At 43.8% G+C, this 25,143-nt stretch overlaps 1 protein-coding gene across 3 annotated transcripts in view; it reads right to left on the bottom strand.

Moving 5' to 3' along the window:
• Nucleotides 1-25,143, bottom strand: part of SPRED2 (sprouty related EVH1 domain containing 2) — a 124,153-nt gene that overhangs the window by 53,631 nt on the left and 45,379 nt on the right. The window contains exon 1 of one of the 3 annotated variants that reach the window (XM_032176586.2): nucleotides 1,629-1,817. The exons of the other annotated variants lie outside the window; for them this stretch is intronic. Within the exon in view, the coding sequence (XP_032032477.1) occupies nucleotides 1,629-1,645 (17 nt within the window). The 5' untranslated portion in view covers nucleotides 1,646-1,817. Of the gene's footprint in view, nucleotides 1-1,628; nucleotides 1,818-25,143 lie in introns of those variants that run through there. 3 annotated transcript variants of the gene reach the window in all.

The following is a 25,143-nucleotide window of genomic DNA, read 5'->3' as shown; positions in this document are numbered from 1 at the left end:
TAACACTTTTAAAGTAGCCTTTCTTTCACAACTTAAAAAATGTTGTTAATAAAAAATGGCCCTCACTTTGAATGTGAAGTATTTTTTAATGTCATCAAGTGCTATTATTAAATAAGTACTATATATGCATGTATACACATATAAAAATAAGCACTACAGATGTGGGCAGGAAAATTCTTAGCAAAACCCCCACATATTTCAAATACTGTTCTTCCTCATTATTGTCCTCTACCATAATTAGCCCGTTACAGCATAACAGGTGGCTTTCATTTATAGAATGCAAAATTAATGAAATTTGGAGATGGTCTTGTCTCCAAAAACAAATTGGCCATTCTATAAAAAGTACACCCCTTAATCTACAAAACAAAGAGAAACAAACTCCCTTCATGCTGGCTTTCCAAATTATAGGAATTTCTGAATGTAGTTAAGTAAGTAAATTGAACGCATTTACTGACAGCTTAAAATTCATACACTTCAAGGAAAACAAGTCATTATTATGGGCTTTATAAGAAAGGGGAAGAGAAACAAAGATTGCCTATTTTTCCAGCTTGGTAACCCCAGATCTGTTTAATGCTCTCTGAGTGATAACAGGATTTACTGCTATACACTGGGCTGCTCCACAAATGCTAAATCTTAGGCAAATTTGTGGGCAGTTGTGTTACAGGTCCTGACCTAGCCATTCTGGACAGACAGACCAGGAAAGCATAAATAGTACTGCTATAAACTAACTATAGCATCTGTCCCTAACAAGCAAGACTCACAAAGTATTTTTTTAAAATATGAGGAGACACTGAATAGACTGTCAACACACATAGGAATGTTTAATACACTCAAATAAATAAGATATGTGCTTTAACTAGTCAGACATTGTTTAAATTTAGTGGGTGAAGAAAGAGAGAGGGTCAGACAGGCAGACACAGCCTCCCAATTATGCAGAACGATCCTTCAGAGCATGTGAACGCTATAATTAAATGTTGCTACCAAATCCCCACTACCCTTTCTCCCACCTAGAAAAAGTTAGTGCATTAATTCAGTATGAGCAAATTGTGATTTATAAAAAAAAACAAAACAAATAGAAAAACCCACCCTATTCACTCAGTAGGGGAATAAAGCTTTCTTGCATTAAGTCACGCATCTTGGGGGTAGGAAAAAAGCACAGTACTGAAAGAAATCCAACGTTAACACAATAGTAGTTGTTAGACCACCTCCTTCAGCTCACCTCTGCTTATTCATGTTTTTTAAAGCTCTACACTACCCACCCAGGAGGTGTACCATCTCTGCAAGCTGTTTCCCAGGCAGCATCTTTTAGATTCGGGACTTAAACAACAACAACAACAACAACAACAACAACAACAACAACAACAACATTTCTATCAGAATATCTAAGGAGAAATTTGTTTTCAGAAAGAGGGATGAGAGGGTAAGAACCCTGTGTCTATCAACAGGCCAGAGGTTACCTATCTGTCCTTGCACGTGGGCACACACAAATACAAACACATACACACTGTGGTCCTCTACAACTAGGATAATTTTTCTCCTTTAAAAAGAATGCTAAAAGCAGGCACCAGAAAGGTTAAGCATAAGAGAACAATGAAAAAATAAAGTTCATGTAAACAGTAGGCACGTACCTGCCAGGCGATGCCATTTCCTCTACATTGTGGAGCCCGAGTGCTGGGTATTAGCATTATTGCTACTATAAAGCTTCCGATAAAAATGGATCGTCTCTTGCTGACCTGAGAACCAGCTGGCTGCCTGAGAAGTGGTTTCCCCCATATATGATTCAGTCTCCTTGACAAATATACTGCATTGTACCGGATGAGTCATCCGAGGGTTAGTCCGCATTTTATAGGCCTGTTGTGTCATTACTCACATTCAACATCCTGCTTCTCAAAAGTGGAAACTGGAAGCCTGACAGCTGACAGATGCGTTTTCCAATTAAAATATTGTTTAAAAAATTCCTGTAAGTTATGATTATCAATCATTGATGAGAGGATGAGATGCCCAAGAAGCAAATGGCACAGTTCAATATCTGAGATTACATTCTGGAGAACCACAAGTGCAAATTCTTCACCTGCCCCCAGCCCCAAACCAAAGAATTTTGTCCAAAGTTGAGAGCAAGGATCCCTCTCTTTAAAGTTATCAGCTGAATTCGTGTAGGCATGGACTTGTTGATTCTTGTGCTGTGAGGTTACCCAGCTGCAGAAGCTATGTAAAAAGTACACATCAAAATTTTGGTCCTGGATTAATTTCATAGGTGGGATAGTGGCATTGTGTTTATAAAATGTCTCCTTTTTTTTTTTTTTTTGAGACAGAGTCTCGCATTGTCACCCAGGCTGGAGTGCAGTGGCACGATCTCAGCTCACTGCAAGCTCCGCCTCCCAGGTTCATGTCATTCTCTTGCCTCAGCCTCCCCAGTAGCTGGGACCACAGGCACCAGCCACCACACCTGGCTAATTTTTTGTATTTTTAGTAGAGACAGGGTTTCACTGTGCTGGCCAGGATGGTCTCCATCTCCTGACCTCATGATCCACCCGCCTCGGCCTCCCAAAGTGCTGGGATCACAGGCGTGAGCCACAGCGCCCGGCCTAAAATGTCTACTTTTTTAGAGAGGCATGTTGAAGTATGTTAAGGGTAAAATGATACAATATCTGGGGTTTGTTGTGAATATTTTAGCAAAAAATAAATAAGGGAGGGGGTAAAGAAATGTGGCAAAATCTTGATAAATGGTTGCATCTGTGTAGTGGCGTACGTATATGCAGGCTGACTGTATTTCTCTTCTTTGAAGTGTCTTTGAAAATTTTCATGATAAAATGTTTTTAAAAATAAAAAAAAATTTTTTTTCAGTCCCTACAATCTAATTTATACCTAAACAAGGCACTTTTCTAGTTAGGTATATAGCTACCACCCATGTGAGTGGAGGGAACCATTTATACAGTGAGGCCCTGTGGGTGTGGGAGCTGAACTTGAAGTTGTTTCTGCCTTCCAGCTGGGAGGTATGATACATGTGTCCTACGGCTGTTATGAGTGTTGCATCAACCTCCTGAACAAATGCCTAGTGCCTTCTCCTCCCAGGGCGATCTGGTGATCGTTTCCTTATGCATTCTCTGAGGACACAAGCCCTGGCTTCGTGGCTCAGTGTTAACATTATGAAGGACAGGTGACTATATCCAGCTTCCTTATAAGGTTTTGGAAATGCTCCATGAGAGGTTATGTAAGTCACATCTATACTCTTTTAAATCAACGGGTCCTTTGGTAATGTGGCACAGTGTTTGCTTGACTCACTTAATGTTCAAATTGGGTGTCTTAAACCATCTGGAGGAGGAAGAGCTTTGATATAGTGGCTGACAAAAAAATCCAGATATGGAAGCTCCAATGTATGTGAAATAAAACCACTGTTGAAACTGGCTGTCACTTTAAAAACTATCCACATTGATGCGCTGTGAAAACATGACAAGTCACCACAGGAAACAAAATAGAGGAGTCACTAAAGCCCAGAGCTCCTGCATGGCCCCCTTAGTCCTGAAACTTAAAAATGGAAGCATGTTTCAGGCTGAGGTTCCCACCTCAGCAAACAGCTGACTCTAATTCTTAAAGGACCCTGTCTAATAGGACTTCAAACTGTCTCCAAATGGTTGGGACGGTCCCATCCAACATCAAATTACAAACTCACTAATCCAGACTGATTAGGATTGTGCGTGGGCCTGAACTGAAGACTTCTTTGGCTTTGACAATTCTTTCCTTATGAGGACTGCAGGCTGCAGCCTTATCAAAATGGTTCCTTGAAATTTTATAACCTTTCACATACTTGGAAAGCATAATTTACCTTAATGCAACAGGTAGAAATGGGGGAAATTAATAAACTTCTAGTCTAATTTGAGTTTCTATAGTATTTTGGAGAATTAAGTTCAGTTCATTGAAGAATTTTGTAATTCAGATTTCAGTAATGAAAATACAAAAATAATAGCAATAATAATGTGTGCATACATGCACAAACAATGAGAATAAGGCAAAGATAGTAAAATGGTAACAAATGGGGAAATGATAGGGGAGTCCTTCATACTGTTCTTGCAACATTTCTGTAATTATGAACTGTTTCAAAATAAACTTAAACATTCACAAACACACAGGAATGAATATATATAACCCCTATTCCTAAAAAAATAAAAAAAGAGATCATTGGGTGCAGTGGCTCATGCCCGTAATCCCAACACTTTGGGAGGCTGAGGTGGGAGGATTGCTTGAGGCTGGAGACCAGCCTGGGCAACAAAGTGAGACCCTGTCTCTACAAAAAATACAAAAAGTAGCTGGGCATAGTGGTGCATGCCTGTGGTCCCAGCTACACAGAAAGCTGAGGCAGGAGGATAGCCTGAACCTGGGAGGCTGAAGCTGCAGTAAGCTACGTTTGCGCCACTGCACTCCAGCCTGGGTGATGGAGCAAAAGACCATGTCTCAAAAAAAAAAAAAAAAATTATGTATTTAATAATCACCACAGTTACTGTTGCTGACATGCCCACCCATTTGAAAAATCTTGGACCATAAAGAAATTTACCAAAGTGTTAACACTGGGAAATGCCTCTGGGTTTGGGTTTCTCAAAGAATATTCCTTATAAACATTTTTATAAGGGGAGACACATACACATACACACACACACACACATTTTGGGAAAACATCATATTATATCCTTGAGAATATTGTTCAAGTTTTTCTAGGCTTGCATTTTCCGAACTTATTTGGCCACAGAATCCCCACCCCCACCCCCAGCCTCCACTACCATCCCAATGAGCCTGAGGAAGAAACTTTGGTGGTGATAGCATATGCGATACTTTTCCCCGATCTTTTACTTTTACTCTAAGTTTTCTTCAGAACACATTTTACTCGTTGTAACAACAAAGGCATCAAAACATGGTTCCTGCCGTCTTTAACAGACATTTCTGTTTGGTCGACTTGCATGCTAACGATACCACTATTTAGAAAACAACTTAATTATGCAATTTCTAGTCTCCCCTGACCATACTAGTGTGGTCTGTGCCACCAGCAGCTGAGGAGCCTGCACCTGTGTGCAATGGCTTGGCAGCTCATGCCAGTGCTGGGCCTGGGTGAGGCCATTCCAAGGAGTAGTGTAGCTTGCTGCAGGCCTGGCTCCACCTCACTATTTTCAGAGCACAGGGTCTCAGAACCTGGAAACCAGCCTGGACATATATGTCTTCTGCCTCTGAGCTCACCAGGCCTTCATGTATTCATTTCCTAGCACTGATCCTTGGCAGGTAAGAAGCAAAATTAGCTCAAACTATAAAGCAAAACTAGCTATATATGTATATAACTTAAGTCCAAATACTGGCTAATGCCAGGATCTAAAAGCAAATGTGGATATCAGTGATGCAGGTACTGTAGGCTGACTGTATTGTATAGTGGTATAAAGCATGAGTTTGGAGTGAAATTTTCTTGGTTCAAAATTCAGCCTTGCCCACACTTAATGTTATTTAACTTCTCTAAGCCTCTGCTTCCTTACCTGTAAAATGGGTACAATACTATTAACAATCTTACAGAATTGTTTTGAATGGTATAAGTATGACCATTTGCAACAAGTAGTTGCATAGAGCCTGGCCACATAGAGAACACTCATCAATTTATGTGAACAATAATGACAATGATATTAGTAAATTTTATGAATTTAGACTCTCTCAGAGGTAGGCAAATTATGGCCAGCCACACATTCGAGTGTTTATATGCTGTCTATGGCTGCTTGAGAGCTACAAAGGCAGGCCTGAGCAGCTGTGACAGAAACCATATGGTCTCCAAAGCTGAAAATATTTACCATCTAACTTTCATAGAGAAAGTTCGTTGACCCCTGGTGATCAACATTTGGGTGAATAAAGAACCAGATCTTTTTCCTATAGAAATGTTGGTTGTTGGTCCCTTATTTTCCTCAATGTCCCAATTTAGAATCAGATACAAGAGTGTTATTTATGGTGATTTGGTCCACAGGAGCTGTAGTTCACACTTTCCTTATAATGCAAAACACATACACAGCTTTCAGTCTTGTGGCGGGAGGGGAAATCTACAGTGCCTGAGGTTGCCTGTTGGTCTTTCCATCTCCCCTCTTTCCTGACCAGCCCACTCAGAAACGACCTCCCCTATTTCAGAGTCCAGTGACTCCAGCTGAAGTGTATGAGTCCACAGCCATCCTCCCCTCCCCCCAAGTCACATTTGTGCATTATGTAGAAACCACACATGTCCCCAGAGGTTGAAGCAAGAGGTGAAAGATGATCTGGAAGAGGCATGCAGGAAACTAAGCAAACAGAAATGAAGGATGCTTTCAAGGGGGCTGAATAGCCACACACAGGATTAACAAGGCAGTGAGGGCCGTCAGAAATGAGGGCTACAGCCACACTGTTGCTGCCCGTAAGAGCTCAGTAAGGAGAATGAGGGCCAACCCAGAAAAATGAAGAACATGCCTCCAAATCAGGTCCCAAGACATATGCCTGCATCCAATCATAATGCATATTTTCTTTGGCAGGAAAACTTGTTTATTTGGGGGAAATGAATCCACAGCATTAATGGATAATGCAGGTGAAGGAACTCCTGGGACTGGTCTCTGGGAGGGGAAATTTGCACAAAAGAAACCATTCTAACTGCCTTCAGTTATGTTCTCTTGAAAAAATAAGTCTCAGCCAGCTGTTTGAACAGATTAAACTGGGGTGTACTTAGATATACACAGTGTCTTTCTGGTGGTCACTTGCTGCCTTACTGGAAAATATCAACATCTTTGAGAAGTCAATCCAACAGAGAAATGCCTATGTTAAATACTGACGAGAATGATGAGGGCCAGTCAAGGAGGCAGGGGAGGCAGATGATTTCTATTGTTACCTAGTAGAGCGAGACTTCGGTACACACAGTGACAAATCTTACTTGAAGCTAAGTCAGTTTTCAGCTATGTTTCTTAAAGTGTAACGGGCTGGCAGGAGGGGTAAAATAAAGCTCTCTCCAAAGCTCAGGGTTAATTTGGGGATGTTCAGCTTGGCCAGAGCCAGAAGACCTGGCTCTTGCAGATGAAATGCATATGGGCTATTATGCCAAGTAGATTGAAAAAAAAAAAAAAAAAAAGAGGCTCAACCGGGCGCAGTGGCTTACGCCTGTAATCCCAGCACTTTGGGAGGCCGGGGGGCGGGCAGGCAGATCATTTGAGTTCAGGAGTTTGAAACCAGCTTGGCTAACATGGTGAAAGCCCGTCTCTACTAAAATTATCCGGGTGTGGTGGACGCCTGTAATCCCAGCTACTTGGGAGGCTGAGGCAGGAGAATCGTTTGAGCCCGGGAAGCAGAGGTTGCAGTGAACAGAGATCGCACCACTGCACTCCTGCCTGGAAGACAGAGTGAGACTCTGTCTCAAAAAAAAAAAAAAAGAAAAGAAAAAAAGAAAAAAAAAAGGCTCTATAATGTAAGGATCTTTCAGAGCTAGGACTGTGGTTTCAGCCCAGGTTTCTTTAGGGAAAGGCAAAAGGAACTCACATTCTCCCAAAGCCCACTCTGTGTGGGGTGCTCCATAGGGTTCTATTATCACATCCATAAATTCTGTTCCTGCACTGTGTGGAGGGAAAATAGGGGCTGGATTAGTAGGCAGGCTTTGTCTAGATGGTCTGAGTTTCTCCTGCACAGTATGTTACACAAATGCAGCAGGACCGATGAGGGAGGAAGAATCCAAAATACATTAGAAATATGGGAAAGTCACTCTGGGAAAGTACGGGAAGAGCCGGGGGCTTGATTAGCAATGAAAAGGGAATGGTTGAGGCATTCAGGGTGCTGATTATGTGGCTGATGGGAGGCCAGGTGTCTGAGAGGAGACCAGTCTCCCCTTCAAGTCTGGCAAAAGAGTGTTGAGGACCAACCAGGACAAGGCCTGGCTTCGGACCTGGTTGCAAACAGACCAAGTCTAGATCTAGAGGTGGAATTTGAAGTTCAAGGGATTGCGTTAACTCAAGTCCTGGAAATGAGATAAAGGGAGTTAAGGAGTGACCATTTAATGTATTTAGCACCTGACAGGCTGAACAATGAGGTCTGAGCTTGAAATCAGCTTAAAGTTGAATGACCTATTCCTTAAGGTGCACTTGCACCAAGAGGATCATTAACGGGACTAAGCATGCTAGACCCAAATCTGCCACTCAGGCCAGCTCAACCCATTCTGCTGTTTCCCTACCTCTAAGCCAGAATTAGACCTGAAGCTGCTCTGTATAATTCTAAGAATAGTCTTAAGCGGAGAAATCTATTACTCACCTTGATGCTGGCCACAAAAAACTTATCCAAGACAGCTTCCTAGCTAAGTAAAGCTTTCACATGGAAGCTCTCTGTTTGTCAGATGCCTATACACAGCTGTGGACATGGAAATGTCTTCTATGAACTTTCAACAATACTTTTTAATCATTCTCCTAGGTAAACAGCCCATAATTAATGGAGTTAGAAATCTTGCAAGTTTATTCTACTGAGAGGCAGTAGCTTTGGCCTGGCTTTGCCACTAGTTATACAACCTGAGGTAGAGTCACTTAACTTCTTTGTGCTTCAAATTCCTTGTCTAGAAAATGCAGAGTTTAAACTAGTTTAGTACTTGAAGCTCCAACACAGCGAAATGAGAAAACTGCCTAATAATAAAAGCACCCCATAAAGAAGAGGGGAGTGGAAAGAAAGCTGGGCACTGTTGGTGGATCAAGACCAATGGATTGGGAGGAAAGCTATGTCCCTGATGCTGGATCTAAGAGACCACACCAAACTCACACACCAGTCCAAAAGGATGTGGATCTTACCCCAAAGCTAGAACTCACTTTTCCTTACAAACAAACATTAGTCAACAGCAGCAGCTAATGTCAATATTAGCTATGGTTATATAATATGCAAACACTGAGTTTTAGAATTACACTGGACTTTTATCCCAAACAAAAACCCAAGATGGGGAGAGAGAGTCTATAGCACAACCTCTTCTGTCTTCATGGCAATTGGTGCCACAATTACAGCATTTTGTTATGACTTGCATGTCATCTTTGCCACTGGACTTGAGATTCTCTAGGTCTTTTCTTTTTCATTTTTCCTTTTGCAGCTCCGCATTTGGCACATGGTAAACCCACGGTAGACTGGGTTTCTTCATTCATTCAACAAACACAGATTATCCTTTATTGGCTTCTACAGGGGGTAGAGATAAGGATTACATGAGGGGAGGAAATGACAATAGCAAACTTCTGTGATGTGTATTTTTTTCTTCATTACAAAAAATGATAAATTCACTACAGAAAATTTAGCAAATGCAAAGAAAAACATTCACCTGAAATACATCTAGCCAGAGGAATGTAAGAGTCTTACAGGCATCCACAGTATGTGAGGCACGTTTGCTAACTTAACGTACTTTTCGCCACTGAGATCCATTTAAAAAATTACTGGAAAATAACATTCCCCTGTTTTTCTATTTATTCATTCCTGATAAAAACAAAAGAGATTGTGCACAGGGCTTAGCAAGATTTTATTTTCTTCTGCTTTCGTTCAGTTTCCCAGAGGGGCAAATAAATAATTTATGGGCTTCACACCTTATGAACCTTAGACATTAACTACAGAACTAGAAGAGCTGCCTGGAATTCTAAACTGGACCTCAGAAATACGTAGGTCCAGACCAAGCACACTTGATGGAAGAGAAAATTACAGCTGTTGATCAAGTTCCTTGTACAAATTTAATTGCAGGAGCCAGAACTGGGCCTGATTCTAAATTCATTGTTCTAAATTCTAAATTCATTTTTCGTTACTAAGATTCTAAATTCAGATTCTAAACTCTTTGTTCCTAAGAATTAGCTACCTAACTAAAACCAATCCCAAAACTCTGTCACAGTTAACTTTGTGGTTTCTCATGATTCCAGAATAAGAAAAGTAGATGATCACATCTAGGATATTTACCTGGATGAGAATTCTCAGGTGACAGGTTAAATAAATCACCAGCAGGGCAGCCAAAGTTACTAAATACTTGAAAATTCTTTCTGGCTCTGCCACAAACATTTTAGCTCTATCAGAAATTTTAAAAATAGGCCAGTGAAGGTGAGTCAGGGCTCACTGATTAATAGATGGGAAACTATCAGATAAAGCTTACAGACAACTGACTTGGGGCCCAACTTCCTGCCCATGGCTTACCTGCATTCTGCATAGGGTAGGCATGTGTGAAGAGCACCCAACTTGTTTCGAGTATCTCCTCCTCTCAGGTATCCCCAAGAGTGAGCCTAATACAGCTTGCTGGGAGAGGGGAGAGAAGCGGGTATCCAAAGCACCTCACCAAGAAAAGAAGCTTGCTGTGTCTGGCAGCTGAGTGTTTCACAGGGGAGTCTCATAGGTGCACAGTTACCCTTCACAACTGAACAACGCACACTCAGCAAGAGCCTGAGAAAATTTAGAGAGTAGAGGCCCTTCCTCTGAAGAACACGTACCCTGGAGTTGGCTGAGATTTGGGGGCCCCTGTCCACGTGCCTTGCCACCCCTGATGTGCCTCGAGCATTTAAAGTTGCAGCACATACTCATTTGTCAACATGGCTCTTAAATGCCAGCCAATGACTTCAACTGGCACTCCATCACAGGAACATTAACTCTTCCCAGCACTGGAGGAAGAGGCGAAGGCTTGTATGCCGGTCTCAGGTAGCTGTGACCACATGTGATTTCCACTGTGTGTATAGCCCTATTCAAAAGGGACAGAGATCTGCAGGAGAGATAACAAGTTCCTGATCGAATCTCAACTGACCAGCACTCATCCTCAGAACAGTACTCACGGTAGTCCTCATTCAAGGAAGAAAAGGGCCAAAGGAGGAGGGCTTACCCACGCTCTTCATTTAGCTGCCATTAAAAGGACAGCTCTCAAGTTTCATTAAAGTAAATGTCAGCTGGCTAAGGCGAAACAGTAGGGGGAATGGACAATCAATATGAGCTCTACCTATTTTGTAGGTAAAAACCTAATAGTAATGCACAATCCGGAATAAAATAGAGAAGGTACATTTGTGGCAGAGCCAAGAATAGATCCCAAGTGTCCTTGAATTTCATTTTTCAGAACACTTTTAAACAAGGTTCATTCTCAAAGGTTCTTTGTTTCAAGTCTCCCCAAAGATCTTCTCTGCCTCTTTCTCCACTCAAGATGGAGAAAGGAGTTGCATGGATTTCATTTGTTTGTTTCCCATGAGCCCTGGAGGAATTGCCCCCGATGCTAAGAATGTGCCGAGTGTGAAGAGCAAGTCTTAACATTTGAACATTCCAAAGCTACCAGGGTGGGACCAGTTCAGCTCAGAGAGATTTTGCTACCACTCAGGACAAGCTGGAAATAAACACAAACATACAGACAATATGGTGCACAGAATGCCAACAGGTAAGCAAGAGTGCACCGAGAGACTGGGGTGGGAGAGGAGGCCATGCCCTTGCTCCCTATCCTCCCACTACACCTCCTCCGGAGACAGAAGACAGCAGCCAACTATGCTGTAGGACATAGGCACCTGCCTTCCCTGTTCCCTACAGTTAAACTTTAGAGGCTGTCAGCTCAGTTTATATTTCAGGGTGAAGAAGGGGAAACGCCCATGGGCTCCAGGAGCCAACCATGTACTTATAATCTGTTGTTGAGGAAAGCATCGTGGGAAGAACAGGGCACGGCATTCCATGGGCTGGCTACATGGGTCTGTTTCAGAGCAGATTCTGGACTGTTTAAATGTGGATAAGCAGTGGCCAGAAGCTTGCAAAACAGATTAACTGGGGCATAATGAAGCCATTAATTTATCTGTACAATGTAAAAATAGATGCATTTTTCTTATTTTATTAATTGTTCTGTATAGGTATCACATTGATTTGATTCATAAATCAAAATACAAAGGCGTACTCCCACCATGCCATCTGCCCCATTCCTTCTCCTATCCAACATGCCAGTGGTACCCATTTCTTAAAGGTTGCTTTGTGTATCCTTCTAGGGTTTATGCAAATATTAATATGTATTCTCTCCCAACCTCATCTCACAAAAAAGGTAGCAAGCACATTATTCACATGTTCTAGACCTTGCTGTTTATCTCTTCACAATCTTTCCATATTTTTTTTTTGAGATGGAGACTCACTCTGTTGCCCAGTCTGGAGTGCAGTGGCGCAATCTCGGCTCACTGCAAGCTCCACCTCCCGGGTTCACGCCATTCTCCTGCCTCAGCCTCCCGAGTAGCTGGGACTACAGATGCCCGCCACCACGCCCAGCTAATTTTTTGTATTTTTAGTAGAGACGGGGTTTCACCGTGTTAGCCAGGATGGTCTCGATCTCCTGACCTCATGATCCGCCCACCTCGAGATTACAGGCGTGAGCCACCATGCCTGGCCACAATCTTTCCACATTGAAACACAACTAATGCATTTCCTTTTTATATCTGCACAATATTCCACTATAAGGATGTACCATGATTTATTTAACTAGTTTCTTATTAATGAAAATTTAGTGTTTTCCAAACATTTTGCTGTTAAAAATAATCCAGTGATAAATAACCTTATACATTAGAGTTGCCTTTACATATTAAGATGCTTGTTTACTCCTCTGTAACCATCTGACCATGATACAAAGACAGAAGAAAATCTTGCAACTGCAAACCCATCTGAAATCAAGACAAAGCCCTTCTAAAGAAGAAAAAAGCTACAGAAAAATAAAACAAAATTTAGATTTGTTGGGTCAGGATAATGAATGATGCATATGTGGTAGCACTGGATTGGTTATTTGTGGAAGGAGTGATACAGCTGGATTATTTAGGCTGCCCATTCTCCATCCTTATCCTCCTCTTGCCGACCCCTCAAAGCCTCATCACCCATTCAAGCTGCAGCGTCTGACTCTAAGAAATTCTAACAGCGTTCGGATCTCATAGAGGGGGAACACTGTGGCAAAGCAATGACTGATGAGGTGGTAGGTGTTAACCTCAGAGGGCAGAAACTCACTCCCTCCTTTCCTGGTCATCGTCTGACCTGAACCCAGATGCCCAGCTGGAGATAAGGCTGCACAGAGCCATCTGCACACCAAGGAAAGCAAGGCTGTGTGGGTGTTGGCTGGTCCTTCCATCAAAACACAAGTCCTGGGCAACTCCCTAGGTAACTGTCAAAGCGGCGGTCCTCAGCAGAGACCAAAGAGGAGCCCGGGAGGCAGTCCCAGCGCTTCTCAGACACAGCCTCCAGCAAAGGGGCAGGAAATTCTAAGCTGTCCACGGAGCTGACTCATACTGTCTTTCCACACGCATCCTGAAGGTTCTATTCTAAGTTTACCAAAGGGAACATGCCTTCAGGCAGGAGCAGAGCACAGAAGTGGTTGTGGCTGGGGCTTCAATTAGCATTTCCTCTGTAACATGTCAAGATCCCACTAGAAGGGCTAAGGAAGGAAGGAGGAGAGAGACCATCCAGTAAACATCAGCTAAGCCAAATTCCATTTACACCTCTTTTCAGAAGTGCATATGCATCATTACCTGTGTACACAATGACAGTTTAATTACCCTGGGGTTAAAGTCAAACTACTAAAAATGAGTAACACTTGTCTGGGCTTTAATTGGAATAAACCAAATGTATAAAGGTATTTTTCAGACAAATTAGAGAAAATAGAACATGGATTTGGTATTAGATGAGATTAAAGAACTACTGTTAATTTTCTTAGGTGTGATCATGGTATTGTGGTTCTTGTTTTAAAGTCCTTATCTCTCAGAAATACATACTGAAGTATTTATAGATGAAAGTATATGTCAGGGATTTGCTTTAAAATACTGCAGTCCACCCCCTCCATACAAGAAAAAGTGTGTGTGGTGGGGCGGAGGAGACATGAATGACAGCTGGGTGATGAGTACATGGGGTGGGGGCATATACTACTCTATCTCTGTCAATGTTTCATGGTAAAAAGGAAAAAGAGCTGTTATAATGGCTATATGCCACTGAGACCTCACTAGCAACCAGAACAGGCAGTGTGGCCCCATAGGGGTGACGCTTCTGTCCTGTGTGATCCTCAGATGATAAGAGTTGGTGACCGCACAAAAGTCAACCCAGTAAGTAACTGCATTCGATTTTTCATTCCATCAGCTAACACATTGGTTCTCAAATGTGGCTGCACACTGGAATCACCTGGGAGGTTTATTTTTGTTGTTTTAATTCATGCCTAATTTAATTGTTTGGGGTATAGCCTGAATTTCTGGATTTTAAAAAGTTCCCCAGTAATTCTAATGTACAATGAAGTTTGAGAGTTAGTACTCTGAGAACCTAACATACTAGTTCAGGAAGACATCAAGGGTAAGCGAGTGAGAAAGGACAGGGGCAGCTGGATGCTCTCTGCTCGAGCCTTTCCTGGGACCCCCTTGGCCTGATTATCTGTCTCTCTAGGGCCCCCAGGTCTGGGGTCCAGGCTGAGCATCCCTAGATTACCGGTGCAATCAAAGATGACACGAGAGCTATAGTAAAAACTAGGGACTTGGCAAACAGGTTAAAATGAGAAGCTGGACCTACTTTAAAGCCAGATGAGAAGTGACTTTTTACCAATATCAGGATTGCAGTGGATACACCAAGTGTTCCATTGACTGTTCCCCCTCACTCACCTGAGCATTAAGTGCTAATGTGCATCTTGCTGAGAGCAGCTTATTTTAGCTACAGAAAAAACTCCTGTTTTAAGAGGCTGAGGGGTCTTAAGCAGTGAAATTTGTCATAGCTGCTGAGTACTGGGGCCCTAACAGCTGGTCTTATTCAAGCCAAGAGGAAGTAGAATTCTCTTAGGAGTGCAAGCCTCTCCTCACAAAGAGACTGGGGCCATTTTCCTGTGGCAGGTGGCATACTCTGACGAGCAATGATGAGCCTCTGCCTACTTTCTTGTGGCAAAAAGATAGATTCTGGTGTCATTCTCAGAGCCTGGGAGAGGTGGAACACTTGCTCTGTTGAGTCCCCTCATCTGTGTAACACCTATGACCTTCCCTCCTATGACAACCCTGAAGTGTAATCATGTTTCCATTTTACAGATGAGTGTAATGAGGCTCATGAAACCTTAGTTACTATGCTTGAGTCAACACTGCAATAGAGAGCAGGGCTGGAATCTGACCCAGCCAAACTCCAAGGCACTACACTTTCTCCATAGCAATGTCCTCTAACAGATACTTTAGGATAGAATGAACATGGCACCTCTCATTTCCACCTGTAGGAAATAACACAAAGGTTGCTTGGTCACCCATCCTCCTAGATGAACCTATTAGTCATCATGAGCCTTGAACTTTGCTTTATCGTGTTCCATGGGGACACGCATTCTTCCTCCACCCACCCCAGCTGGGTGTTGCTTTCCAGCTGCCCTGGCTGCTCTGTCCGTGGCACTATACAAGGAGGCCGAGTGCTTCTCACACACCCAGCTCTAAAGTCCTTGCTGAGGAAACCAACCTGAGGGTCCTTCCCTTGACCTGCACTCACATATTCCGGTTTGAATTCTGTATATCATAAGGTATAGAGAGACCTGGTGTGCACGTCAACCTAGGTCGAAAGTCAGGTTTTGGACTCTACTCCTTGGATGCAGAGAACCTTCTCTGTTACTGGCCCCATTCGTAGCTATGCAAGCCCCAAAGACAAGGTCAACTCAGGTGCCAGTGTCACTTAATACCGTAGGTGTAAATAAGACTAATTTTTACTCTCTAGACTCAACCTTACAGATCTTAGTCAAGGCTGCGTACTCATCCCAAAACCCCTGTCATTAAAGCTTTTGCCCCAGGAGACTCTACTGGTGTTCCAGAGATGCTGTCAGAAGTCAAAAGCTGCCTGGAACCTTTCTTCTGGAACTGCCTTCGAGGCTAGTCAATCATGAATGAGTCAGCCATTAAAAAAAATTCCATCCTTACTGTTAGTTAAGCACCATTTTTTAAATGTCAGTGGATCAAAGCTTGTTCTGGACTTATTTACCAAACTTAGCTCTAATAAACTTAAAAATCTACCTTTACAAGATAAATACTTACTAGTGCCAAGTATGGCCCCCACTTTCTCTCTTTTTTTCTTCTGAAAAGAGTTCCACAAAGGCTTCTGAAAATGTTTCCAGCAAATGGCTGTGAGATCAAGTTGAGAGAGGAGTCTCCTGAGGTGAGGTCATGGCTTTGAAAGATACAACATTCAAATACAAACGTATGTGTTCAGATGCAAAGGTACATGCTCTGATGTGTTTGCCTTAAAACAACAAACAATTCAAGCCACATGATTATATTTTCTATTACATGTTATATAGGATTATGCTCCATCAAAGAGCATTAAATGGCATTAATAATATTAATGACATCGATGTGCCAAGTACACTTTGCCTTTGTGTCCTCTTTAATTCTCATTGCAGTTCTCTGAGGTAGGCGCTCTTAGGATCCCCATTTTAAAGCTGGGGAAACTGCTGCCCAGAGAAGGAGTAGCCCAACCTATGAAGCCATTGAGAGGTCAAACCAAATAGGCAGCCTGACTCCAGACACATGGCTCTTTCTTACTCCTTTGCTCATTTCCAAACCTCACCAAGTTAGCCCAACAAAGCTCAGAGGCGCTCAGTGCTCCTCAACTCGTAGCTCAGCTGGTTTGGCAACCCAGAATTTAACCCTCTCTTGGTGTTGTGTCCCAGCCTGCACCAGCAGATGTCTTGACAATAGACAAATGCTCATGCAGAATGGAACGGTAACATACATGGGCTGGTCTAGGCAGTGCAGAATGACCCCTTAACAGTTAAACACTCGGCGGCTCTAAAGCAACACAGCCCAAGTTATGTTCCCTGCCCACCAATTTCTAGCTTGGTCAACTTATTTCATCTTTCTAACCTGCAGTTTCTCTATCTGCAAAACAGGGAAACGAGTATCTCCTCTGGGGCATCTTGGGGTTTGTTATGCTAGTTAGCTGCACATGGTAAAAGGCACTTTGCATAGTACATACAGCAAGCCCTTAATACATGTTGACACCTATGGCAATTATTCCAGCAAAAGTTCAGTACATGACAGACAGGACGGTGGGCAAAATGTGGCAAAAGCAGGGAGGTGCCTCGGTGCAAGGCCGCTCCACTGGCTGATGACAGAAGCCCTCAGCCCCGGTCCCTGAGCAGAGAGATCTCACCATGTAATATCCTCTAGCAAATGGGAACTGTGCAATTCAACAGGTTCTGCCTGGACCTCTGAAGTCAACATGAGACTCCTCCTTGCAACAGGGAATTACTTGGGGGCTTTCAGACACCAGCGAATTCCCCCCACCACACACACCTTTTTCCTAAAATGCCAGCTTGACATTAGGAGGTTGGTTGTGGGTCTGCACTTCTGTACTTCTCAAAGCAGGAGTTTCCTTGGTTTCACATCTACTTTGTGTTTTCCCAATATATGTCTGCACTTGAGTAACCACTCCAAAGGGAGAAGGGAGGGGGAACTGGTCTAAAAGAGTGGCTTCCCTGTCTTTGCTGGGTGGTTTCTGAGATGGTCCTGCAGAGGAAGGGTTAAAAGGCAGCTACTGGAGCAGCCTGACCTGTGGGCAAAAGAACAATTTAAACAAGAAAATAAAATAAAACAATAGCCCCTCTGGACACCATCACCTCCACAGGTCCCATGTGGGACAGAAGGGAAGAGTTCTGCATTTAAAAAAAGATTTCCAGGAAGAAGGCTGGTCCAGGAAGAAGGCTAAGAAGAAGAAGAAGAAAAGCCGGGGGGGTGCTCTGGAAAGGATTTTTAGAAATTCTTGCTGCTGCTTATTAAATTATTAACTTTTTGCCCGGAAGCAGGCTGTCCCACCCACTACCCTAGGCAGTCTAGGATTAGGGCTGGATCACCCCCTCAGCCAGGCCACTAAGGAGAGGAGACTCTGGGAATGTACTGGTTTCAAAGCCACAACTGGCAGCTGAACTCACAGCACAGACTAGCGGCACTGTTCTATAGAAATGGAAACTGAGCGACACACACAGTTTAAAATTTTCTAGTAGTCACATTTAAAGAGTAATTAAAAAGCAGGTGTCATTAATTATAACATAGTTGACATAAACCAAGATATCTAAAATATTTTTCTTTCCACAGTAACCAAGATAAAATAATCATTAATAAGATACTTCACATTCTTTTTTTTTTTTGTAATAAGGCTTCAAAATCCAATGTGTATTTTGCACTTTTAGTCAGTTTGTACTAGCCTCATTTCGAGGTTCAATAGCCCAGGTGGGAGGACTACATACTTGACAGTGTGGGTCTAGAAGCCACGGTGTGGCGCCGTAATTCTCAGTGGAGTCACCTGGATCTCTAAGGGGAAAGGGTGCTGCCTTGCGGTGGGGTGTGTTTGAAAAATGTGGCATCCCAGCCCCACCTCGGAAGGCCTCAGTAAAAGGCAGCTTGGCCTTTCTCCAAGTTCCGCTGCGGCACAAGCCGCCACCCACGCAGCCTGGTCACCACCGCCTCTCTGCAAGAGTCATATAAGAAGGCTTACGTTTTAAAAATACCACCGGCATGCTAGCTTGGCGTTTGTAAGCACAAAAAGTAGGAGAGCAAGGAAGGGCTCCAGAGGCAGGTGGACCGGGCCGATGATTAAAGCGCCCACGCCTGCTTAACCATACTTGTCTATCAGGTCTGAACTCGGCCCAAGCTTCAACAGAGCTTTTCCCTCTTGGTCTGTGCTGTCATGAGCACCAAGTTCACTCTAGTTCCCTTGTCTATGAGGGCCGGGGCCCTGTTTCTAGTTGGAAGATGCTGTAAGAACAAGTGATGGTCCAATGAGGGGTATTTTGAGCTCTTCAAAGGAGCAGAATTTCTTTAGCTAATATCCCCTGTGGTATTCAACAGGGAATTTAAAATATCCTCAAATAGGGCCCTCTTCAGCTATTACTTTATGTCCTTAGAACTCTGGCCAGAAAGAAGCTACCTTTCACATGGAGGAGGGAGGCTGAGTGCCCATCAAAACCCACCAAAGGCTGCTCCCCACCATTATGTGGGTTCCCTATGTTCTGGGATAAGGCTTTCTGGTTTAGCCTTACTTGCTGTGGTGCCGAATCGAAATCTCCCTAAGGAGGAGTCTGACACACCAGTATGGAACAGTTCTCTTATCATTTGGAGAATATAATTTAGGGCTGGGTAGATAAACATGTACAGGAAATACTTCTATAGAGGTCTTGATCCTCTGAAGATTAATAACCCATGGAACTGGAGCCCAGCCTCAAACTCAGAGGAAATAGGCAAGTTATAAAAACAGGAAGAACGGGAAGTTTATTTTTGGATGAATATTTGTTCTAGTGAAGCTCTCGATACTGACAAAAACCTTGATCTGCAGGTCATTTGCTGTAGCTGAGCAGCTGCAGTGCATGTTTCTACAAGCTGTCCTACCAGAGATTTCCGGGTCTTTCTGGAAAGAGCCTTGCCCCACTCCTGCAAAACATCTGCCTCGCTGCCACTGGCTGAGAGACTTCTTTCTCCTGCATTCTTGATGTGCGGGATCTCCAGCTCAGCTAGAAGCCTCAGCCACCTGCGATGGCCCCTCTCGGCCTCCTTCCCAGTGCCCAGAGCCAGCCTATCTCCACCAGGTGTGGGAACTGCAGCTCTTGGTGTCTGTCCCAGCATGGTGTTATCAGCCTCCCTCGGTGGACTGCCGGCCTCCCTGGTCTCACAGCCTCCAGTGCCCCTTTCTCCCAACCCTGTCAGCATACTTTCCATGGCTCCCTACTGCTTATGGAATAAAGTCAGATGCTCCCAAGCTTGACGGGCAAAGCTCTTCACAATCCAGCCAAATCTACTTTTACAGTCCCATCTCCATAGGCAGGACCAGCTGCATGATTTGCAGGGCCTGGTACAAAATGAAAATAATTTGTTATTTATGAACTAAATAATAATTAGTTCAAAACTTAGTAAGAATTTCAAGGCAGCAACAGCAGAGCATTAAACCAAGTGTGGGGCCCTTCTGAGAGCAAGCCGGTGTGGCAGCATAGGCTGCAGGCCCGTAAGGCCAGCCCCTTCCCCACACCTCCCTTAGACTGACCCCAGAAGGCAGATGGTACTCCCATGGAGAAAAGCCCTCCTTACCTCTTCCTCACTGCAGTGAAACTCATCCTTTCCCTCAAGGAAGACTTCAAGACAAGAAAATCGGTTTCCACCCTGTCAGGTCCCCATTCAGAGGTACTCTCTGGCCCTGATTTACAGTATGCTTATTCATTTGCCTGTCTCTCATGCACACCTCAATTCACCAAGAGTTCCAGGCTCCTTGTTCATTGCCTATTCATTTCTGTGCCCTCCTCTCCGCCTGTTCAGAACAAAACTTGACACACAGTAGATCCACTATAAATTTCTATGGCATGTTCACTAAAAATTTTGCTTTCCACTTCTTTTTTTTTTTGAGACTGACTCTTGCTCTGTCACCCAGGCTGGAGTGCAGTGGCGCCATCTCAGCTCACTGCAACCTCTGCCTCCCGGGTTCAAGCGATTCTCCTGTCTCTGCCTCCCGAGTAGCTGGGATTACAGGTGCACCACCACACCTGACTAATTTTTGTATTTTTAGTAGAGATGGGGTTTCACCATGTTTGCCAGGCCGGTCTCAAACTCCTGACCTCAGGTGATCCGCCCACCTCGGCCTCCCAAAATGCTGGGATTGCAGGCGTGAGCCACCGCACCCGGCCTGCTTTCCACTTCTAATGAATACTTACAAAGCCTCTTATGACCTTGCTGACTGATTAAAGGAAAAATTAAAAATTTCCTAAGATTTTTCCCTTTACATAAGAGGAGATACCCATGCCCTCTGGGGAGTTGGAGGGCGTCTGAACAGGAACTTCCATTAACCGCCATTGTGAACCGGGCTACCCAGACACAAAGGCTGCCCATGTTATCTTTGGCAGTTGCTTCACAGGTAACCATGCCAGTGCAGTGGTGGAGGGGAGGCGTGGCAGAGGGATGGGAGTTAGGAGAGTCAGCATGACCCTCTTTCACCTTCCTGGTCTGATACAGCAGTGGGGAGAAACCAGAGAGGAAGAAGGTCATCTGATGTTTGATTCCCTACCCACTGCCACCAAGAAGTGGAAGGAGAAGGGTAACCTAGGATTTTCGTACCTAGAAACTTTAAATGAGCTCTCATTTCTTTGGAAATGATGACCTTTTCAGGGAAAATGCTTGTGGGCTCTTAAGTTCCTTTAGAGCAAAGTGGCAGAAGAGACAGATGATGATCACCATTCCCCCTAATAAATGCAGACCTGCTTTAGTGTTTTTCAAGAGGAAGAAAAACACTGGACATCCCAAATAGCTTCCTAAATGTTCAGGTAAAGTTGATTTTTCCAGCAATTGTTAACTGATCATGCCCATGGGAGATGGTGAGGTAAAGAGGGGGGATGATATTGTATCAGAAAGCACAGGACTGGCGGGTGCGGTGGCTCACGCCTGTAATCCCAGCACTTTGGGAAGCGGGGGTGGGAGGATCGCCTGAGGTCAGGAGTTTGAGACCAGCCTGGCCAACAGGGTGAAACCTCATCTCTACTAAAAATACAAAAATTAGCCGGGCGTGGTAGCAGGTGCCTGTAATCCCAGCTACTCGGGAGGCTGAGGCAGGAGAATCGCTTGAACCAGGGAGATGGAGGTTGCAGTGAGCCGAGATCGCACCACTGCACTCCAGCTTGGGCGACAAGAGTGAGACTCTGTCTCAAAAAAAAAAAAAAAAAAAAAAAAAAAAGCAAGCACTGGTATCAGGTCTTCACCAGATTTAATCAAGGGACCTTCTTACCCCAGCAGGGCATTCACCAACCACAATAGTAGTAGCAGCAGCTAACAATTATGGAGACAAGTATTCACTAGGTAAGGGCCAGGTCACGTCCTGTCTATCGTACCTCTTGTGGCATTGGTACCATCTGTACTCTTTTTGTTTACATGCTTCTATGCATATTGTGTATCTCCCCCTTAAGAATGTAAGGTCACTTCTGATTATGCAAGACCCAGAACAGTGCTGTAAACTTAGTAAGCTCATAATGCAATCATGAATTTGACAAATATATATCATCTTCATCCTTACAGTATGGCTTCCATTTTTATAGAGGAAGAGAGATCAAGTAAAGCTCGGACTATCTATATAAGGAAGGAAATTCAGGTTTGGGCTCTTCAGCTGTCATTCTGTATATTCAGAGCACTCCGTGTTTCAGAAGTCTTGGGCATAAAAGCATCTTTAAAAAATAATGTCTACTTTTGTAACAAATCTGCACATTGTGCACATGTACCCTAAAACTTAAAGTATAATAAAAAAACAAAAAAACAAAACAAAACAAAACAAAAAATAAGAATGTCTACTTTAGAGACGCAGCTTTCCCACCACACTTCACCCAGAACTCACACGGATGAACAGTTTTCTACATATGGCTAAGGGCTATTTTTTTTTAAGTTGAAGCTGGTTCTAATGTTATAGAAAAACACTCAATGTAAAGTATTCAGTGAATACCCTAAACGTCTAAAACCCCAAAGGGGAAGCTGGTGGGGCTCTCACAGTATTGACGGAGTGAGTTTAAGGCACTGTCTAAATGCCTTGTGCCGTGTGGGCTGTGTGGGAGGTGCACAGTGAGTGCTGGCTCCCTCTGTTGGGGTCACAGAACACAGGGGCAGGAATTCTACATTGCTGACGGGAACAATCTCCTCAGTCACCCCTGTCTTGGTCTGTACTGCCGCTCTCGCACTTTCTCTTTAAGGAATACAGTCATTGCTCTCTAGTGATGCCCAACACACAAGGAATCCTATTCACAGAGGTGTCTTGTTTCCATAGCTAAAACAGTCATTTGTAACACGGATCAGCTGGTTTTCACAGAAAATAATGGTAAGCACACCTAGGTCTCAGTTTACTTAGCAGAGAGCAACAGCTAAATATATTCAATTCTGATACCAATAAATGAAAAATCATAGCAAAATAGTCAAAACATATCTGTAAACCCTTCTAAATTATTTTGGAAGTAACTAGGGCCTACATTGGAAAGGTTAGGTATTTGTGTGCATACTAACTCCAGAGTGAAGATACTATAGAGTTTGGTTAAAACAAATTTAAAAATTTAAATATATAAATGCATTTCCAATTTAGATCTAAAGACTATGAAACTAAAAATGCCAATTTACCATAAACATATAATATATATATATATATATATATGTATATGAAAGGAAATGTATACACACTGAAAACCTAGGGAGAGCAAATTCTTTTCTTTTTTTTTTTTGAGAGTTTCGCTCTGTTGCCCAGACTGGAGTGCAGTGGCATGATCTCAGTTCACTGCGATCTCCGCCTCCCACGTTCAAGTGATTCTCCTGCCTCAGCCTCCCAAGTAGCTGGGATTACAGATGTGCACCACCATGTCCGGCTAATTTTTGTATTTTCAGTAGAGACAGGGTTTCACCATGTTGGCCAGGTTGGTCTCGAACTCCTGACCTCAAGTGATCTGCCTCGGCCTCCCAAAGTGCTGGGATTACAGGCATGAGCCACCACGCCCAGCGGAGAATGAATTTCTAAAAGCCACCACGATGCAGCCATGCAGCTCGCGTCTTCAGCTTCAGTACATCACACAGCCGCACAGAGCTGGGCCAGCGCCTCACCCACACGCTCTGTTCAGTCCCTTATTTTAATGACGCATGTATGGGGAAAAGAAAGTTCAACCTGAGTGAATCCAGTGCTTATGAAACTCTGAATATGAGCCCTCAAGGTAAAGATCGCGTGTCTCCTATTAGGGGCTGGGCCAAAGACATTATCAGTGCCCAACAAATGACGGTGAGGTCATGCCAGACCTAGGCGGCATGTGGGCAGGGCTGCCCTGCCTGCCCAGTGCCTGGCTCCCAGCTAAAGTACCTGCTCCTACTTGATCCTGGGCCTTGAAAAATTAGCCAAGGCCCATGGGCTTACGGCTTCATTTTCAGTGACTTCTTGAGCCCATAAGAGTATAGTGAGTACAGTGAGGGTGGCTGGGAGATGTCCTGGTCTCCTACTGCAGGGTTCACCCTGTGCTCTTAGGGACTGTTATCAATTGGGCAGGAAGTCCCTCAGTCCCCTCCAATGATTCTTCCAGGGCAAAGGACCAAAAGCAGGAGGGGGGTGGTGAAAAGCAATTTTTCCCCAAAACAGGCGCGTGCGCGCGCACACACACACACACACACCCCCCAACTAAAAACACTACTGTTGTGTTCACGGATGTTTCCTAGGTACCCAAAGCAAAACCCAAACCCTGAGCATGTGGTTTCATATTATAAAGGCCCTATTCTTTAATTAAAATGGTCTTTCTCCATCTCACTGTAGCCCACCCCCTCCTTGGCTCAGGGGTAAATTGCTCTCCCAGGCAGCCACACAAGCCACCAATTCAGCCAATATCCACAGGGAAAGCTGGCGAGTCACTGGGATTTGAAAGGTTCAACAGGTGGGGGTCAGGGGAGAAACCCTGTATTGGGAGGGGCAGGCATCAGGGCTGCAGGACTCCTGCCTGTCCCCATGCTCTGGCCTCTCAGGCCCCAGCCCTCTTTCCTCTGAAGGATGAAAGGCCCTTCCCTTCACAGCTCTGTGCCAGTGTGAGGAATCCATCTGGCCAGGCCAGAGAGTTCAGTTCTCCCTTGTTCTCACCCCAAGAGATGCCTCATTTCCTCTTCCAGAGACAGCAATACAAAGATATGCTCGGCCTTTTTTTTTTTTTTTTCAAGGGAACACCTTGCCTTGGGAGAAGCACAATCTTTCCTTTGAACATGAAACATTCTAAAGACACCCTACTTTTACAGTGGAAAAACAGTTAATTTTTCTACATCACTTCTCCTCTTACCCCTGAAGGGCGTGTTGGGGGAGGAAGGAGGGTGACACCCACTTTTGAGAAACATATAGATTCTGCGAAACGTAACACACACAGTCCAAATTTAAGCTTTGTTTTAGCTTAAGCATCCCAGTCCCCACGAGGAAGTACCCCAAACTTTGTTGTGTTATTTGTTAATTAACAGATTTCTAAGATTCAAAAGCAAAAACATCACCCACAGCTAAAAAGAAATGTAGATGTGGTGCTTCTGCCTCATGAGTGAGGAGCACTGGTGCCCTCTCATTGTTCAATTAATGTGACAAAACAATTAACCAGAATTTCTGGCATCGTTCTCAGAAATTCAGACGATAACTAAAGGTATTTCTTTTTGATACAGAAACGTGGTTGCTCTAACTTGAATGATGGTTAGGAAGATC

Source organism: Hylobates moloch, unplaced genomic scaffold, assembly GCF_009828535.3.
Source record: "Hylobates moloch isolate HMO894 unplaced genomic scaffold, HMol_V3 SCAFFOLD_15, whole genome shotgun sequence".
Lineage (NCBI taxonomy): Eukaryota > Metazoa > Chordata > Mammalia > Primates > Hylobatidae > Hylobates > Hylobates moloch.
This window is presented reverse-complemented; position numbering and strand designations above follow the sequence as displayed.